Source organism: Mytilus trossulus, chromosome 1 (assembly GCF_036588685.1).
Source record: "Mytilus trossulus isolate FHL-02 chromosome 1, PNRI_Mtr1.1.1.hap1, whole genome shotgun sequence".
In the NCBI taxonomy this organism is placed as follows: domain Eukaryota; kingdom Metazoa; phylum Mollusca; class Bivalvia; order Mytilida; family Mytilidae; genus Mytilus; species Mytilus trossulus.
The window spans coordinates 85,749,772-85,762,367 of NC_086373.1; the positions used below are offsets into that span (position 1 = coordinate 85,749,772).

The 12,596-nt window shown below is 35.2% G+C and overlaps 1 protein-coding gene across 1 annotated transcript in view; it reads right to left on the reverse strand.

The window, feature by feature from the left end:
• LOC134700137 (uncharacterized) overlaps window positions 1-8,382 on the reverse strand; it is a 93,781-nt gene extending 85,399 nt beyond the window's left edge. Inside the window, exon 1 of the mRNA XM_063561536.1 lies at window positions 8,121-8,382. Within this exon, the coding sequence (XP_063417606.1) occupies window positions 8,121-8,379 (259 nt within the window). The 5' untranslated portion in view covers window positions 8,380-8,382. The remainder of the gene's footprint in view (window positions 1-8,120) is intronic.
• Between the last annotated feature and the right edge of the window lie 4,214 nt (window positions 8,383-12,596).

The following is a 12,596-nucleotide window of genomic DNA, read 5'->3' on the forward strand; positions in this document are numbered from 1 at the left end:
TATTTTAAAAACCGTTCATTTGACATGTATGTGCGTATGATCATGGAAATCAAAACATGTCGGAAAGAAACTAAATTCCGCGTAAATGTTCACTGGAGCAAATTACTTTTGCGGAAAACTGGATTAAAATCGACACACAATTTTCAAAGTACTATAAAAAAAGTTCCAAATATGCAATATGCTAATCAAGTTTTGTTCATGTTGTGAATGATGGGTTGAATTTTTTTTTTAATTTTCTTTTGTAAAAAGAAGTGTTTTATGAAATCTAAAAGATTTTTTTTTAGAGATATGAAACACTTCACTGTAAATTGGGATCCTTTCAGGTTAGTTTTAAGTTTGAAACCGTGTATTTGGATTTCACTTTACATATACTTTATATGGTAGATGAAAGGATCATGTATACATTTTACCGATTTCCTATGGGGCCGAATTTCGCTTTACATATAGACAAAGAAACTGTATGATTTTTAAAAACGAATTGATGGCAAACGATGTCTTAACCTTTAAATGAGAGGTTCTCATCATTAGTTGGAACTTCTGTTTTTAAAATTTTATTTTTTTTAATTTTGTCAAAAAAATTTAATATCGCCCAATGACGTCATGGAAGCAAAAACATGTTTTTTGTAAACGGATTTATAGTTCCGTGGTCATTCGGTATAACCATCTTCAATATTGGTCGTATATAATGAAAACTTCATCTAGAATTCGTAAAAAAAGTCGTATATCGTTTCTTTTCTTGACTAGTATATGATGTTGTTGTTGTCATTATATTATGTGCTTGTAATCATTATCTTATAAAAATTGGTTGGTTTACTTCATTATATAATGTCGACACGTCATTGTATGATGTGCTTTCGTCGTCGTTATGGTCAATGAACATGATTAGAATGATTACTGTCTACGTCATAACTGATTCCTATCTAATTGTGCGGAGTAACACTTTAAATCCTGTTAAAATATGTGGCTACTGTTTGCTTAAGCGCACTTTAAAGAAAAAATGAGACAATACAATTCAATATAAATCAAACATTTCGGAGAAAGATTAAGATCAAATAATACAGTAGCTAATTGAAGAAATTCCAAGATGCGGCGAAAATATTATGAAACAAATTGTGAAGCCCTTTATAGCTTGCTATTTAGTTTTAGCAAAGGCTCCGTGATGAAGGTCGTACCAAGGATTTGTATAGTTTCTCTATACAAAATCCTTGGTCGTACTATGACTTATAACTGTTAACTTATAGAAGTGACCTTATGCAAACTGGAAGAAGCTATTCGTTGTACTTAATTGATATACAAGCATATAGAATCAGACATTTTTGATATCAGTGTCCAGTTAACATTTAAAAAATATCAGATGTAACATTTTTTAAACCAGGAGTAACAAATAATTTCCCTTATTCAAAAAATATTGTTTAGAACCTATATATATTTGGAATCAGCGTACAATAAGCTATCATTTGACACTGGAAATGACATTTTATTCGAATTTTACTATCTTCAAAATACATGTTTGTTTGGTGGAAAGACCTTCAACTGTTCAGGGAAATTGTTCCCTGAACAATTGGTTGAACAATAGGTTTTTAATTGTAATTCGAAATACTTCCGCTTGCTTCTGAAAAATGGTGTACGACAAGTAGAAAACTTACCACATTTCCTATTTTCTTAACTTTTGAATGACTAAGAGAGTTTCTTAGTCAACTTTCTTAGTCAACAAAAATATTACAGAACTTAAAACTATAGCAGAAGATCTGAAGAGAGAAATACATTTCCATTTTTTTTTTATTATATCAGTGTACCCAGATGACACAGTTTTGTTGGCCGAAACCACACAGGACCTGTAGGCTCTACTTAATGCCTTCCATGATTTTTTTTAAAGGCTGGGAAATTAAAAGTAAATGTTGACAAAACTAAAGCCTTAGTGTTTGGTTTTGGACGTTTGCCAACAATCTTCGATTTGTATACAGTGACACTAACAGTTTAACTATTTGGGAATTGTTTCACTAAAATAGAGAATCTTAATTTAACACTAAACATTTATCCGCTTAGTCCTTTAAAGCCATGTTCGAAGTCCTGAGAATGGAAGGACTTATCAGCTTTCTGTAAACATGTTAACTTGATGTTTTTGACCAAATGTTCATGTCTATTCTTTTATATGGATGAGAAGTATAGGGTTTTAGTAATACTGATACCAACAAATACTTTTAAATTTCTGAAAATAACCTTTAAACCTTAAGTCCTCACCACAAAATTATATGGTTTACGGGGAACTAGGTCACCATCTGGTCGACATGGATGTAAATGTTCGAGCAATGTTACTTTTGGCAAAATTTAATCCGGAAAACAAGCAAAGATCCTGAAAGAGAATTAGAAATATATCAAACGGTTCGTTATTATATCTTACGCAAATGACACGGTATTGTTGGCCAAAACAGCACAGGACCGCAAATCTAACTCGTGCTTTCATGATTATTCTGATTCCGAGCCGACCAGAATTTGCTCTTACTCATTATTTCGCGTGCTTCGAAGGGAAGCAGCAAATATCAATTTCAAAGTATTTGGTTTTAACCCGGTCGGGGTTCGAACCCACGACCTCCCGCACTCGAGGCAGTCCAGCTTCCATGATAGCACCGCTACTAAACAGTAACCAGCAATATGAAAGGTTTCCCTGAAAGTCGCTAATATATACACCTCCTGACTCTAGTAAACAGTGCTAACGTACATATAATTGATTGTTTTTATATTTTATCCTTTTCGCAAATAAAGAAAAGAAAAATCAGAAAAAATGTCCAATGAGACAAAAAACGTCGAAAAATAATGAAACGTCATATTTCACACAGAGTCAATACGCAAAAGAAATTATAAGAAGAACTTGTAAAGAATCGATCTTCAAACATGAAACGATATGGGCATGTTTTTGCCTTAGGGAGCTTCCATTTGATTTTTAAGGGGGGGGCTAGAATGAAATTTGAAAAAGAGGGAGGACAGGGGTTTTGAGTGTAAAAAAAGGCAGACAGGAGTTTCGAGTAAAAAAATAATGAATAAGAATGGAAACGGGGAATATGTCAAAGAGATAACAACCCGACCAAAACGTAGAAAACAGCTCAAGGCCACCAATGGGTCTTCAACATGCGAGAAATCCCGCACCCAGAGGAGGTCTTGAGTAGGCCCCGAAATCCTAATGTATACTAGATCAAGAAAATGGACGCCACTCTTCACTTCGAAACACAGAGATGAACTAAAAGTAAAAAAATATAAAAGACTAACAAAAGCTATAGGTACCTGACTTAGGACAGGCGCGAACTGCGGTGGGGTTAAAAGGGCAGGATGAGCAATTGGCAAACAAACCCAGGATAAACTTGTAAAAAAAGGCAGGACCAAATATAGTGAAAATAAAAAGGCAGGACCGAGATAACAACTAAAAAAAATGCCGGCACAATTTTTTCATCCTAGCACCCCCCCCCCCCCCCCCCCCCCCATTAAAATCAAATGGTTGCTACCTTAATGAAATAAAAATATTATTCTATATTAAAATTCGTAAAAAATGATTTGACTTTAGGAAGTTCTGAAACAATCTAAAAGAAGAGTTACCATATTAGATAATTTTCGTAGACAAAACAAGAGGCACCAATCCCTTCAAACAACCGAAATGATCTCTGGTGTTTCAGGAGAATGATTAGTTCCAAAAAAATAAAACACGAGACAAAAAAGACTCATATTTAATTATTGAATGTATTTATAAACCAACAATCAATTAAAAAAATCAGACCAAAATTTTGTGTACATTCAAATATAAATATGCTTTCAGAAATATGAATAACAGAAAAAAAAGTGAACTTTCGGCTAAGGAAATACTTATTAGGAACAGAGAACGAAAAAGGCTTCAGAAAAATGAAACGAGTAGAAAATCTTATGGAAAGTTGTACAAGAATAAAGAGAGCGAGACAAAAACATATAGTCAAACGATTAATGCAAGAAAAAAGAGAGAACAAAGGGAGAAATCTAGATCTAAGAATGCACGTTCGGTAATGAATTCTGTTACTGCATCAATCAGCGGGGAAAATTTAGCAAACTCGAGAGGTAAAATTAAACTGTGTAAAAATTTAGGTTTGCCAGCAAGAAGGGTTGCTGGAGGCCAGCGTATTAGGTCTAGAATTCTTAAAAGTGAATCGTCTGCATGGGCTCTTACGCAACAGAAAACAAGAAAAGATTCCATTTCAGAAGAAACAAAGAAAACAGTTTATAACTTTTGGCTCTCTGATGGCATATCACACCCGACCGGCAACAAATCCGATATCAAAAGAGAACGATTGGGACCAAACTTATATACTTCGCATATGACACACGTGCTGGAAAAAACACAAACTGATGCGTATTTAGATTTTGTCGCCAAATATCCGGAAATTAAAATTGGACAAAGAGCATTTGAGAAACTTCGACCGTTTTTCGTAAGACCTGCATCTGAAAAAGATAGAAATACATGCTGTTGTAGATATCACGTGGAAGCAAACCTTGTTTTCAAAGCATGTATGAAGTTCAGAAAATCGTGTGACAGGGAAACCGATTCGCAAGAAAGTGACTATCCCGTATTTGAGAAAATGTCAGACCTTATACATATTACGCTATGTCCAAAAGTAAATGGATTTTATAGAAAAAATTGTCTTGACCGAAAATGTAGCCTTTGCGGAGTTGGTAATTTCAAACTTTCACCCAACGAATCACAGTCGTCTTCAACTGTTGAATGGCAAAAATATGAATATATAACTGAAAAATCGAAGGGTAAAAATGTAAGGCGCCGACTGACCCTGATAAAAAAGAAAACTAGCGTAAACGAAATGTTTCTCAATTTAAAAAAGCTTCTCGAAACTTTCCCCGCTCACCAGCACCGATCAAACTGGCAAAGCAATCAACTTAAAAGTCTTGTTCAGAACTTGCCAGTCAATCATTGCATATGCATCCACGATTATTCGGAAAATTATCGCTGTGTCGAGAAAGAAGAAATCCAATCCAATTACTTCCAAAGAACTGAATGCAGCATTCATGTAACCGTCATGCACCGACACGCCATTTTAGAATACGATGGTGTAGACAGTACAGAAGAATTTCCGGAAATAATTACGGAACATTTTTTCGTAATTTCCCCGGACCTGCAACATGATAATGATTTTACAAAATATGTCCAAAAGAAAGTTAAGGAATATTTAGATTCAATATCATACACAGTTGATCATATGCATGAATTCACAGACGGTTGTTCTAGCCAATATAAATCGCGGCACTGTTTAGGAAGTTTATCTACTGCCATCCCTGATTTCGGATATAAAACATTCCATAGAAATTTCTTTGAAACAAGCCATGCAAAAGGGCCTCAAGATGCCGCGGGGGGATTTATAAAAAGACAGGCGGACATATCTGTTCTACGTGGCAATACAGTGATTCAGAATGCGAAGGATTTATTTACGTTCTGCGAAAGTAGCCTTAAAAAGCCAAGAAGTGCATTTTTTAAAAGAAGGGTATTTCGATATGTGGACTCAATTGATAGACACAATTCCAAAATATTTAAGCCGATCCAGCAAAATAGACAAATACATCATGTTTTTACTAGTACATGTAATGAAATCATTGTTTCCGATCTCTCTTGTTACACGTGCGATCAATGCATTTTGGGGAATTATCTTAACTGTTTAAATGTAGAAAATACCGGGGTAAAGAAAACTATTAAGCCACGCGAAATAACACAAACTTCTAACGAAGAAGAAGTAGCACAAGACACTGACATTCTTTCAGAAGACATATCAGATTTGGTATCCATAAACTCTGTTGTGGCTGTCAAAACCGACGATGATAACTTTGACTATTATTTAATGAAAATTTCCAAAGGTTCACACGTATTGAATTCAGCAGAGAGTGACAGCTGGGGTGCTACATATCCCCCTGGATTCGAGGTTTTCCGGGGTCATTATTATGACAAAATCAGTGACAATGATCCGTTAAAATATAAACTTTTAAAGACAAAGACTGCTTTGGTACCGACGAAATCTCTGCTATACATACTTGCTGATGTAGATGCCTCTTATCGTATAACTATTTCAGAGGACACCCATCTAGACATTCTTTCTGTATTGGACAATTTGGATTGAAATAAGAATTAAATTATAAAACATCATGCACTGTTGTTTAGCCACTCATAAAATATTTTAGTAGACCTTTCCGATTCAAATGAAATGATTCAACGTGGCTCTGCTTATAATTAAAAAATATAAAATATATATATATATATATATATATATATACAACTTTCTAAACATCAACCCAACAATGTTAGATCTGTAAATTTGCTTTCGCAAATTTTTGGTTCTTCCCTCGCCGGGATTCGAACCCATGCTTCTGTGATATCGTGACACCAAATCGCCTGCACTGCAGCCGTCCCGCTAGACCACACGACCACCTGGGCTCTCAAAAAAAGAGCTTTCGGTGGGCATGTGTTACCTTTCCACGTCAGTTTTAATCTAGCGTCGTACTACAGTACATGATATATAAGGCATGAAGATGTTATTGTTACAGATCAGCTAAATTATCTATAGTAAAGGATCCTACAAATTAATGTAAGATACAGTCACAGAAAATAATTATATTCATAAGTACGTCTGAGTCAGTGACAACCCTACAACAGATGTATCCATCGGATCGCCATCAATGATAGTGATATATATATATATACATTTTTAGTTAAATAAAATATACATGAATATCTTTACTGAAAAAAAATATTCCCATGAAAAAAAACCTGAATGAATCAATGCTTACACATTAGAAATCACATTAGAAAAACGTTACGTAAAAAACAAGAAAATAAGACGGCTTTTTGCTATATTTCCGACGTTACGTTATTATCACCAGTATTTTGCGCGACGTCTATAAGGATAATTACACATCATATTATTTCAAAAGGTGTTTGTACATCGTATAATGACAAGTGCTCATCATATAACGAACATATTAAGACAGTGTTGGCGTTCCATACATTTTGCTCATGTTGATTTATGTGTAGATCTTCTTTTCTTAAGATATTTTTCAGTATATCTCAATCTATAAAGATAATGCAAGTACAAAACTTGAGACCATAGTCAAAGGTTGAAATTCAACTGTAGGGCTCTGACAGACTCCAAAAGTGAGAAAACCTAATACCGTAAAAGAGGCTATTATCATAAGAAAATATAAAAAACATGTTAAATAGAAAACGTAAAAACAACAACCGAAAATAATTAAAATACAAGGCTTCCAAAAAAAAACCAACCGAAAAAAGCTAATTATTGACACCCGACTCTACAGGATAGGCACACACATAATACAAGGGCGGATCCAGTCATTTTAAAAAATGGGTTCCAACCCCCTACTCCCCCTTCTGGATTCGCGCCTGGATTATGTACAATTTCATTAACGGTAAATGTAGTTTAATATAATATAAACTGATGTAACCCCTGGCTCCAACTGATAGAATGACTATACAAGTAAACTTTTACGTAATAAAAATATCTACCCAATCCATGCTGTCCATGTTAGATTTTCTTTTTTTAACATTATTTAGTTTTTCGAATGATTCCAAATATCACTATATATACTTCTCTCGATTTTGCTGATGATTACTATGATTATATATGTAGTTTTTGCCAATAAATACATTAAAAAAAAATATAAACTGATATTCAAATTTTGAAGTTCAATTTAGACAACGACTGTATTAAAAAGACCATAAAACAATCATCAAATTACGCAAAATTGGGTTTCATTCACACAAAAGTTTTATTAGGTTACAACGCTAAATCGTGTCATTATTAAAATTAAGTATCGCAGTATTAATAATTGTAAACATCATCTATACATTTGAAATAAAAAAATAAACTATTCTTTTTTTGTTTTTCTTGATTTCAAAGCTGTTTTGCATGAATCAGGTTTTTAAAACAATGGATATTTGTTCAGGACATCAAAACCCGAAAAACATAGGAATGCAAAATACTGACCAGTTCGTCGTCCTGATTTTTCATTGTGTGTAATGCCCTTATATTAAGAGAAGCTCCAATAAAAAAGGTGGCATGATGACTTATATTGTAACAAATAGTCACCTTTAGGTATAACAATCCATTCTCTTTTGTCCAGATCCATACCGGCCCTTCCCATGTATATCCATATTCCATCAGTTGATTCCCGCCCTTGTGGCAGTGGATCTCCGACCAGAAGTTTTGCAAGACAACTCTTACCAGAAAAATAAGGTCCAACAATATAAACCCTGTTCCAGAAGCATTTATATTGACCAAGTTGTAAGATCTCCAAAAGGTCACCAGTTGTTTCCAGACCGATATGACCCCTCAATTCTGCAATCATCTGTCTCCCTTAAAAAGACATGGTTTGTACATATTTCCAAAAGACTGTCTTTGTTTATTTGAATAATGAAATTGAAACAATATGAAATGGTAATACATTAAGTTGGTATATTTTAAACAATGATCTAAGGCTCTGAAGAAATGACTACACGGAAACTTTATGTAACCATGATTTATTGGATAAAAAAAAGAACAAGGTTAATGTAGATCACTCAATTTGCAAATATTAAAAACAAACACATGTTGTCTGCTATTTGGTCAGGTTGTTGTCTCTTTGACATATTCTCCATTTCCATTCTCAGTTTTACATATTAAATCTAATAACACAGTACTTTTTAACTCATTTTGTATTGTAAAACTTGCTGATCGTTTGACTTTACAGCTTACCTATGCTTTGGTTTACCAAAATATAATTACATCATATGTATGTTTCATTGTAATACGTGATTCTGATTGGCTAGACTGCAATCTCGAGTTATTCCTTAATCAGTTGCATTACACAATTAAATTTATCACTTATGATGACACGAGGTCCCACAATAAAGTGCACAGGTAAATTAATACCGCAGTCCCACTAGGCCACGATCCCACTACGATCTGTGATGCCCGCGTCACACTGTCCCGATTTTTACGCCGATGACAACACGATCATGGAAATTTTCAAAATCGGGACTAATCGTATCCAGATCCGGCTATTCGTAGTTCAAACTTAAACCACCGTAGAACCATCGGCCACTTTTTCTAGCCTTCGGGGACATCTTCGGGAAGGGTTCTAAATTTTTTAACATGTTAAAAAATCTCCGAAGGTGCGTCCGATGTAGAGGGTTCGTATTGAGTTCGTATCCCCATCATCATCATCTTAATGTCACCGGGAATACATCTTTGCACATCGTATTGCATTCGTGTTTCCGTCGTTTCCATCGAGCAGTTTTGACATTACAATGTGTACACGAATGAATCACAAAGTTACCCGAAGGTCTTACTATGGCAACACAACTTCGTGAAGACCTCGTTATCCCGTCGTGTTGCCATCGAATAAAAGTACGAAGGCGACAAGATGAATCTACGACGGCAATAAATCCAGCTAAATGTAAGTTAATATTCGCGCTAAAATACATTTAAAGTGTCATGCGCGATATGCACTGGTCAGCCTTATACAACAGTTAAGAAAGACGTTCACTAAACATGGAGCTCATATCATATGATTCTATGAGAACAAGAAAGGCGACAGCGTTGTTTCTATTAATTCTAATGGAACAAGAAGAGCAGTTATTACAGGCTCAGGATTTACTTTTACAAGTAAAATATTATTTTTTGTCAATTTTTCATATTAAGTAACATAAGGAAAATCATAAACGCGGCCGTACACCAACACTGCAGGTACACGTATATTGGGAAATCAACTTTTTCTTCATTATTCTGATTTTGGGTGGCCTAGCGGTCGGGCGGGCAGGCGGGCGGGCGACAATCAAATGTTGTCCGTGCATTAACTCATGAACCGTTCAACCAAACTTTATAAAAATTTAATATGTTGTTACTGACAACTAAATGAAGGTCAAGTTCAATAATGGCGATATTGACCTTTACTGTTCAGGAGTAATGGTTCTTGGAAGATGGAAAAATGGAGTTTCCAGTCGTGTCCGTGCATTAACTCATGAACCGTTCAACCAAAGCTTCTAAAACTTTATTATGTAGTTACTGACAACTAAATGAAGGTCAAGTTTAATAATGGCGATTTTGAATTTTTCCATTCAGGAGTTATGGTTCTTGAAAGATGGAATAATCGAGTGTTCAGTCGTGTCCGTGCATTAACTCATGAACCGTTCAACCAAAGCTTTTAAAACTTTAATATGTTGTTACTGACAACTAAATAAAGGTCAAGTTTAATAATGGCGATTTTGACTTCTACCGTTCAGGAGTTAAGGTTCTTGAAAGATGTAAAAATGGAGTTTCCAGTCGTGTCCGTGCACTAAATCATCAACCGTTCAACCAAAGCTTTTAAAAACTTTAATATGTAGTTACTGACAACTAAATGAAGGTCAAGTTCAATAATGGCGATTTTGACTTTTACCGTTCAGGAGTGACGGTTCTTGAAAGATGGAAAAATGGAGTTTCCAGTCGTGTCCGTGCATTTACACATGAACTGTTCTACCAAATCTCACCAAATTTTAATATGCTGTTACTGATGACAAAATGAAGGTCAAGTTCAATAATGACGATTTTGACTTTTACCTTTCTGGAGTTATGGTTCTTGAAAGATGGAAAATGGAGTTTCCAGTCGTGTCCGTGCATTTACGCATGAACTGTTCTACCAAATCTTCCCAAATTTTAATATGTTGTTACTGATGACAAAATAGAGGTCAAGTTCAATAATGACGATTTTGACTTCTACTGTTCAGGAGTTATGGTTCGTGAAAGATCGTAAAATGGCTTTTCCATTCAAGTTGTTGAATTTACTCATGAACCATTCAATCTAAGCTTTTCAAATTTTAATATGTTGATACTGATGACAAAGTTAAGGTCAAATTTGATATTGACGATTTTTACTTTCACCGTTCATCAGTTATGGTTCTTGTGATATTTGCAGGACATAAATCAAGGGGTACAATCAAAATCACGTGATGGGTATACACACACCGGAAGTTACAGTCGAACTCGCCGCTTGAAAGGTTAGTAGTTGCATTTTCTTGTTGATATCAATTAAATTTTGATTAATAAGTTGGCACACCGAATGTCGGATATTATGTAGTTTTAAAATACACAATTGTTTTTGCTAGAAAGCGTGCAGTTATTGCAAACACTTCGACACAGTTATCTGGTGAAATTTTGGAACTGTGTCGAAGTGTTAGCATTAACTGCACGGTTTGCAGCAAGGATAATTGTGTATTTCAAAACAAGATAGTGTCCGACATTCGGTGCACTACCTTATTTATTAAATTTTATTGATATAAACAAGTAAAAACGACTACTAACCTTTCAAGCGGTCTGCTCGACTGTTACTTCCGGTGTGTGTATATCCATCACGTAATTTTGATTGTACCCCTTGTAAATAAATGTTAATAAATCCGGTTTGCTGTCGTTGTGACAGCCTCTTGTTTATGTATCGTCTGAGTTGTTGTCACGTGAATGTTTACTCCATGACCATTTCGTTTTCTATATGTCATATTTCTATAAGTCCATCTGCAAGACCTTGGCCTTTGGCATTGAACGTAAACAATGTCAGATCATTACAAGGGGGAACAATATACCAAATGTGGTTAAAATCTTATGAAGCATATTTGTTTTAGAATGTCCACAAGGGTGATATTGCCTTGTATTACAACTGCCACTGTAACCTTGACCTTTGAACTTTACAGTCAATATATAGCGCTTAAGATATTCTTAACGAGTAACACCATACTAAGTTTTGAGCATTTTGGTTCTAGAGTGTCCATAACAATTTTATCTACACGCAACTTACATGTAGTAGGCAAGGGGATACTTAACTAAGTTTTATAAGAATTAGACAAAACGTTCGATTTCCCGCGATGCATGGCAGACTTGTACAGAAATGATATGTTGTCGAAATTCTGTTCGTATCATTAAAAAGTTCAAAACAGTTAGAACGCATTTTTAGATCGTTTGTATACTTGTATTATGTACATACATGTATTGTCGCAATCATCGTAATCCATCGTGTAGCCTTCGTAATCCACCGTTTAGCCTTCGTGATCCATCGTGTAGGCTTCCGCTGAGATATGAAGCTTAACTACCCGTCTTCGGTTATCCTTCGTATGTCCATCTTTTGCTATCGTATATAATTTCGGCACCATCGCATAGATTTCGTTATTCATTATTCATAGTACTTGCTTCGGTCACTTTTTGGTATTTCAACGAGATCGGGAACAACTTCGTATGAACTTACAATTTTCGCATTCGGGTGTCCATCGTATATAAAAATCGGGACAGTGTGACGCGGGCATGAAAAAAATACAAATTTTGATGATCGTAGTACGATCGTGTAGATCGCAGCAAGGTCGTATCACAATCGTGGTGAGGTCTTCAAGTATTAGAGATCATAAAGGTCGCTGTACCATCGTAGCGAGAGCGTAGAGAAAGCGTGATTATATTCGGAGAAACTGCGCTACGATCTCACAGTGACGTTATTTCGACCTCATTACGACCATCACGTTCTCACCGCGACGCTGTTCACGACCAAATAACGATTCTAGCACGCCC